At 54.8% G+C, this 7,942-nt stretch overlaps 1 protein-coding gene across 3 annotated transcripts in view; it reads left to right on the top strand.

The window, feature by feature from the left end:
- Positions 1-324: 324 nt before the first annotated feature.
- The window catches only part of Pde9a (phosphodiesterase 9A), an 83,494-nt gene continuing 75,876 nt past the window's right edge, over positions 325-7,942 (top strand). For all 3 annotated transcript variants that reach the window (XM_055607123.1, XM_055607122.1, XM_055607121.1), the window contains exon 1: positions 325-435. In XM_055607123.1, coding sequence (XP_055463098.1) covers positions 367-435 — 69 coding nt within the window. In that variant the 5' untranslated portion in view covers positions 325-366. The remainder of the gene's footprint in view (positions 436-7,942) is intronic.

Here is a 7,942-nt window from a genome sequence, read left to right as displayed (position 1 = left end):
AGAAAGAAATAATGAGGGAAAGCCTGGGAGGAAGGAGGAGAAAGGGAGAGGGAGAGAGGGATGGGGACAAGAGAGAGTCGGGGGTTGTGCGTTGCGGGGGGGGGGGGGGGGGCGGGGGGGGGGGGGCCAGGGGGGGCGGGGGGGGGGGGGGGAAGGGGAGGGGTTGAAGGAGGGAGGAGAGGGGAGAGGAGGGGCTGAAGGGGCTGGGCGGGCCAGCGCCCTGGGAGGAGGGGCGTGCGGAGGCCGCGAGCCACCGGCTCTGGTTGGCCGGCCTCCCCCGCCCCTCCCCCCGCCCCCGCCCTCCCGGCGCGGCGGCCGCGGCGAGAAAGTAAAGGTGAAAAAAGTCCAAGTGCAGCTGCGGGCGCAATGGGGGCCGGTTCCTCAAGCTACCGGCCCAAGGCCATCTACCTGGACATCGATGGACGCATCCAGAAGGTAACCCCCGCGCGGCCTCCGTGCGCCCTAGTAGGCGCAGGTGTCTCCAATTCGGGATCCGAGCCCATGGACAGAGCAGATCTTGGCGGCCCGCCGTGCGCGCAGGGCCCTGGGAGGCTCGGCAGTCTGCGCTGCAGACCCGCGGGTGGGTTGGACGGTAACAATCTGGGGGGTGGAGGTGGGGGGTCGGAGGGATCCTGCCGCTGCGCCCTATGGCCTCACGGGGACTGAGGGACCCGCTTCTGGCTCTGCGGAACACTGCCCTCCCAGCCAACTTGAACCACGTAGGAGAGGGGTTCACCGCAGACCCCTTTTGTACGCGGGCCCTCCCCTTCTAAAGACCCTTCTCCGGACACAGAGTGCTCTTGATTGCTGTTGATACTGACAAAGCGATGGGCAAGCTGGCCTGGAGGAGGGCGGGGGCGGGGGAACTCATTAGCTTCCCCTAAAGTGCCTGTGGAAAAGCCGTTGTGTGGGAATTGCACCCGGACCTCAGCTGGACACCTTAGGGAAGCGGGCACCTTGCCGTGGACCCAGCAAAGAAAGCCAAGGAGGGATGCCTGCTGGGTAGGGGGGGAGGCTCCGTTCTCAGGTGTGCGTCCTCTTGGCTCGCTGGCTTCCCCAGTAGGAGAAACCTACCTTCCACCCTCAGCCTGATCCTGGGAAAACGGGAAGTACCATCCCTCCTCCAAGGTGGCCCCTTAGATAGACTCAGTGACTTGGGGTGGACCGGGAGGCACCTTCAGGCATCGGTGGTCACCCACTTCCTTGAGCAGGATGGGCAGGTGCAGGACCAGAACCAGGCTCCTGCTACTGAGATGTGACAGCCTCCTCTTCCTCCCAGAGGAAGGAAGGGCTCTCCTTGTACGTCTTCCAGTCGGAGCACACAAACACGAGCACAAATGTGTGCAGAAAGCTGTACCCACCAAACGAGAATATATTAGAGATCGCCTTTTTTTTTTTTTAAAGAAAAAAAAATTATTTTTTTGTTTTTTGATTTTGATGCAAGGAATGGGACCCTGGGCTTCACGCATGCAAGGCAGACACTGTGTTATTAAGTTCCATTGCTGGCCCCCCTTTTATCTCTTTCAAGAGGAAAGGTGAGGTGTCACTCAGCCAGCTGTGGCAGGTCCTTCCCTTAAAATCTCCCCAGAGGTCCTCCTAGAGCTGCTTGGCTATGGAGGACTGGAGCAGACTGGTCTGCCACTGTGGGTAAGGCCGGCTTTCCCAGAGGACATACCTGAACTTGGGTGACCTCTGGAAAGGTCACCTACAAGCCCACTGACTCTGGGATGGGTGCAGACAGGCGCCTGTGCTAGGCTAGAAGGTCATGCGTGGTGCTGGGTGGAGACAGACCTGAGGTTGAATGCTGGCTGGCTGGGCTCCTCTGGGCTGGCATTGTTGTCTGTGGAGGATCATGATATCTGCTTTATAGACTGTAATGAGAAGTAAATGAGAGATATAAACAGTGCCTGGGACACTGCAGAGCAGGCGAGGCATTACTCTCCTCCCTGTCTCTGCCTGTTCAGAAACATCCTTGCACTCCACTGAGCAGAGGCTGGCAGAGCTAGGCCATCTCCACCCTGCCCTGCTCGGCCCACCACTGCTCCTGGGCACTTAGTCGCCAGCACTGGGTGGTGAGGCGAACCTTTAGCCTGGTAAGAACCAGGTCTTTGGTTTTCCTGGTGTCTGCGTTCACCTCTCAGGCTCCACGCCCTGTAGCCCTGCACCCATCCACACCGCTGAGACCTTGTACAGCCTTGTACAACCGTGTGGAGTATTTCCTCTTCCTAGGCACTGGCCATATCTGAAAGTTCCCAGCATGCAATCATTCCTGGTTTGCATTTACCCCCTCCATCCCCTCTCCATGGGAGGTCAAGGAACAAACCACCAATGCTTCCTGGGAAAAGGCTTGGGCCCTTGGGGGGTAAGATAAGGGCGTATGTTCTTTTCCATCCAGGCAGCCATCATCTTGGTGAGGAGCTTCCCCAGGGAGGGGGGTTCCTGTGTTATCTGAGCTCTTTGTCCATCTGGCTCCCAGCTCCTGGTCATCTCAGCCCCAGGCAGACACAGAGGGTGACCATATTCCTGACGCTGGCTTTTGCCAGTATTACCTGGCCAGCAAAGGTCAGGGAGAAGACCTCAAGCCATTCTTGGTCTTAACCAGGGTGGAATGTGGCAGCAATTCGGCTGCAGCCAGGTGCTGCTTTTTGTGCCTGGAGACAATTCCAGATGTATACAATACCCAGCTTTTTTTTTTGGGGGGGGGGTGTTCTGTCTTCTATATCTGAGGCATTTCATGTAGAAGAAGATAGGAGGGCCCAAGGGGGCTTGTCCTCCCGAACCCTATGTAAAATCTATAGGACCCTTAGGTGGGCCACCAGGTGTCCCAGGGTCCCATTCCCCAGGACCTCCATTTCCCATCTCTGCTTTGGTTAGTTGCCATGTCTGTGTCCTCAGCTATTAAGTGTGGTTAAGAGTGGGCATGGTGTTACCCAGCTTAGATGGGTGAGGCAGACCAGGAAGCCAGTTAGCCACACTCCCTAAAGTTGGATGTTGGAGCATGATGGAGATACCCTGGGTATCTATCGTGTTAGCCTGCGTGAGCCATCACTGCCCCTCTGGCTTGGGGATCCAAGCTCGCAAATGTTAGGTACCAGCTGGCTGAGATGTCACAGAAGGACATGATGTGTTATCAATGGGCCCTAATAGATTGGTGTTCTTCCTCCGTGAAGGTAGGGAAGGCTCCCATCCTGCAGACCCGGAAGGCTTTTAAGACATACCGGGTTAAAATTTTCCCAATGTCCGAAAGGCAGCATTGCCTGTCTGACCACGTCTCTATGTTCCTGTCCCACTGTTCCTCCGTGTGAAGACCAGGAGAGCCTCAAGTCAGCTGTTAGAGAATCAGGGAGTTGGGAGACAGATCTGCTCTCTAGAAACTAGACCCCCTCTGTCTTTGCTCTGAGGACTCCTGTATGTCTTTTCTTAGCTTTCCCGATTTGGGGGAGGTCAGGCTCTCAGACCTCAGCACTTGGTCCTTTATCTTATCTACAGAGGAGGAGAGCAGTGAGCTTACCCACTTAGGGATGACAAGCATGAGGCAGAGGGCCCCTGCCCGGTAGCTCAGCCAGGCCTGGTTTTGCAGGCTTGTGAGGAAAGCCCAAGAGGCCTTTGGGGGCCTCAGGCCAACCAGAGTTGGGTTGGTTGAAAAGGCAGTAGCTGGGCAAGGGGAAAGCTGGGGAGCCTTTGTTGGAGCCTGGCCCTGGTCTGGTAAGCATCTCCCCTCGGCCACTCTTAAGCTGCCTGTGGCTTTGTTCCAGCTCAGTTCTGCAGCTGGAACCCGGGTCTTACTATGGAAACAACCACTTGAGTTTTGCTGAGCTGTTTCTAAGGGAAAAGCCACAGGGTGCAGGAGCATGAAGAAGCTGGCCAGTACCCCTGTTTGGAATGGTTTGTCTTAGTGCATGTGGCCAACTGGCCTTGATCTTGCTGGAGCCCAGAGCTCAAGGTGCCAAGACCTGCTTAGGGCTTCTCACTACACTTCTGGGCTCCACCCAGTCTGGTCCTATTGTGCCTTTGTGGACCTGCCAGGCTTTGACCTGCTGTCCCCACACTGAAGGTGCCCTCTTTGGTATAGCCCCTCTGCACTGAGAGTCCGCCACCCTGCGTGCCCTGCTGGGTTGCTCATTGGGACTGGGGCTCCCTGCTGTCTGCTTCTCTGGCGTCCTCTGCCCTGCCTATCTATACCTTTTACAGCCGCCCAAGGGCCCTTTCACTTTGGAACAAGTGGACCTGCCCATCCAGATAAACAGTGGCTATCCTGCTACTGTGTGGTCTCCTCCTACTCATATTCAAACGATGTGGTTCAGTCCCGTGGGTTCTGACTCTGCTGTCCTCTTCCTCGCCAGACCAGGTTCAGTGGCTCCCCTTGGCTGGTCCTCACCAGTTCCAGAACAATCCATTTGTCTTCCTAGAATATGTTTATAGTGTAGACTCTTTAAACAGATATGGGCATGTCACCCTGAGTGCACTGAGCTAGAAGGAGAGGGGTGTCTTTATCCTTCAGGGGCCCAGTGTGGAGCTAGGGAGGGAGGGGGGAGGGATGGGGAGCAGGGGCCATTTGGATGGCCAGCTCTATGTCCATCTTGACCACTGGCCTGAGATAGCCCCTGGGTCTCTGCCAGGATCAGAGCTGACTGTGAAGATAACTTTCAGTTTCTTTTGCAAGAAGCAAGCTGCTGTTAAGGGACCGACTGGACACTACAGTAGGACTATCCTAGATAGAACTTTGGAGGGTAACTGAGAGATCAGCGAGTGGGCCCTGACCCTTCCATACCCAGCTTTGATCTGAGGTTCCTCTTAAGCCAGACATTCCCAAGGACCTTTGGCCTAGAGGGGATGCCGCAGGCTTGAACGTAGCTTGACAGCCTCGGAGGTAACTGCTGATAGCCTGCAGCCCTCTGGAAACACTGGTGCTGCCCTGTCACACAGAGAGATGGCCTCACTCTTGGTGCTTCCAGAGCGTTGTCTTTGTTCCCTTGACATGTTTGATTCTGTCCTTGCTTAGTGGGAGGGGGTGTCATAGTTTGTTTTCTGTTGCTGTGACAAGCACCATGACTTGGGGAGGAAAGGATTCCTTCCGCTTATACCTCAGGTCACAGTCGTCACTGAGGGAAGTCATGGCAGGAACTAATGCTGAAAACTAAGGAGAAATGCAGCTTATTGGCTCCTCTCCCCGGCTCCTGCTCTGTCTTCTGAGTGCTGGGGTAAAAGGTATACTCCACCACACCCAGCTCTGCTTGCTTTCTTTTACAATCCAGGCCCATCTGCCCAGGTTGGCACTGCCCATGGTGGGCCCTCCTACATGGAATCAACCATCAAATCAAATTCCCACAGACATGGCCTCAGGCCAATCCGACCTGGGCAGCCCCTTGAGACTTCCTCTTCCAGGGTGGCTCTTCGTTGTGTGGTAGACAGTGAGAACTAATTAGGACAAAGCAAGACGGTGGTGGTACAAGCCTTTAATCTCAGCACTCGGGAAGCAGAGGCAGGTGGATCTCCGAGTTTGAGGCCAGCCTGGTCTACAGAGTGAGTTCCAGGATGGCCAGGGCTACACAGAGAAACCCTGTCTCAAAACAAAACAAAACAAAAACTAAGCAGGACAGACGTGAAAGTCACCTTTCCTCTGGAGAATCTGGAAGGTAGTGACATTCCCACAGAGGAACTATGCCGAAGCTGGTGACTCACGGGGCAGGTGGGCACCTGAGAACCTTGGTGATGTCCAGCTGCTCCTCAGGCCTAAGCGGCCTCGTTTCTCAATACCTTTCACACCTCCAGACCTGACAGTTTTGAGGTCCCAGAAGAAGCTGTGGCTTGTCACTCATCTTATTCTCTCCCAAATCCACTGGATCTGATCAAAAGTGGCCAGGAACAAAAAGACAGCACCCCAAACCCTACGATCCAGACACTTTCACCTCTGATTTACAGGCGCCATACCTGTTGGGATTCATGCCCAGAGCCAAGGGACCTCATTAGAGTGCATTGTGAGAGAGGGCTCTTCTGACCTCAGAAATGCATCAAACAGGGCTCTGGTCATTGGTGGAGTCGAGCAAGTGCGTAGAAAGGGCATGGAATCCTGGCAGGCCCATGGAACCGACATGCCAATGAGAAATGATACTGGTACAGGTCTCAGTGCCAGCGATGGGATCACCTCGGGGTATCTGGACTGGACTCTGCTCATATGACTTACAGTCTGAGTGGCAGGCGTGCCCCACGGCCTCTCACTTCTCCAGAAAAGCCCCCTCCCATCCAGTTATCAGGTAACCCAGTAAGCCGCACCCCTGAGAGATGGGGAGGGGGATGGGGGAAGGTTGTCTTTGATAAGGACTGACTGAGTCACTGGGGAACCACCTCCTTGCAGGGGTCCGTACCCTGAGCACAAGGCTTCATCCTCACAGGAGCGCGGCAATCTGGCAGTTCCACCCACAGGAAGTGCTGTCTGTGACCTGACCGACTACTAGGTCCGAGATGTGACTATGACCTCTGACAGCCCAGGGCATCCTGCCTCCTGCCTTGTAGGGACGCATGTGTGAATGCCGATCATTGGCAGCCGGTGCTCATGCTGGGAGGCACGGGACTATGCAGTGGCTCGAAACCCCTCCATCTCACCCTGGACTATGCCCCTTCTCCCGTCACACACCAGGCACACTTGTCCAAACAGTAACTCCCCGGAGCTTTTATTCTTTGCCCTGTAGACTCGCTGTCTAATTTTTTTAAATTGCTGTAAACTATGTGCCATTGTTACACGCACAGCTCAGCAGCCCTAAGTTAACTCGCAGCACCCATAGCCCGTACTTTCATCTTCTCCTAGCGCTTTCTGTAGCAGAAAGAAAGTTCCGTCTCTTAAATAAGGACTCTTTTACCCTCCTTGCGCCCGGGTATCTTCTTCCTACATCCAGTCTTAGTGAATTTGGCCACTGTAGGGATCTCATCCAAATTGATCTTATGGTATTTGTCCTTTTGCTTGGCTTCTTTCACTTGGCACGGTGTCCTGCCATGCCATCGTGGGTGTCAAGACCAGCTTCCTCTTTAAGCCGAAGTAACATCTGCCTCATGACTAGACCAAAGATATCAATTGTCTCCATTGGAGTGGATGGTCGGGGACCCTGCCTGGTGTTCTTTATTCTCTAGTCCATTCCACATTTGCTTCCCGGTATATGCAGAGTCACCCTGGGATCTAAGTATGGATCTGAGAAGGCCCTGAGGGGCATCTGAGGTTCTGACGACACACAGCCCATCCCTGGTGCCCTGATGTCACAGTTGCGAGCACAAAGGGAGGTGTTCCTTTACCTTTTTAGCTGTGTAGCTTTGCTAGACAAGTTTTACCTTCTGTGTGTCCTAGCATTTCCATCAGCAAAAGGGAGAGAAGAAGGGAGCCTCTGTCCGTGCTTTTGGGGAGATTGAGCTGGCCTCTTGGTGTTGAGTGACCCTATGGCTAGCTCTCGGAATGGGTGGGAATAAATGTCCCTGTTTCAGCTTGTCCATTGTTTGCTTACCTGCGCCACACATCTAAGGCTACCCGGTCTCCGTGCCTGATGGAGAGCAACCCTGGCATTTCACTCTGGGTTGTTGAGTGCCCCCCCCCCCAGCCTCCCCTCCCCCACCAACATCTGTTTCACTCCCACAACAGGTCACCTGCCCAAGCTCACTCTGTGGAGTGGAGGGTCAATGCTGCCCCACCAGATGCTTTTGGCTCAGTAATACCTCTCCTGGCTTAGCCACCAATCCACCCTCCTCTACTCAGTTGGTGGCAGAGTCACCATAAGTGGCTCTTACTCTGTTTGGAGAGGTGACACTGAGGAGGCTGGGAGGTGGGAGTGAGGAAATACATCTCAGGCCATAGGCACGGGTGGAACAAGACACATCCACCTTGTGTCCCTGGCTGTGGGCTTCGGGTTTACTGTGTGTGTGTGTGTGTGTGTGTGTGTGTGTGTGTGTGTGTGTGTGT

Source organism: Psammomys obesus, unplaced genomic scaffold (assembly GCF_907164565.1).
Source record: "Psammomys obesus unplaced genomic scaffold, mPsaObe1.curated_primary_1811, whole genome shotgun sequence".
Classification (NCBI taxonomy): domain Eukaryota; kingdom Metazoa; phylum Chordata; class Mammalia; order Rodentia; family Muridae; genus Psammomys; species Psammomys obesus.
The sequence above is the reverse complement of the archived record's forward strand: the minus strand, read 5'-3'. Positions and strand labels throughout refer to the sequence as shown.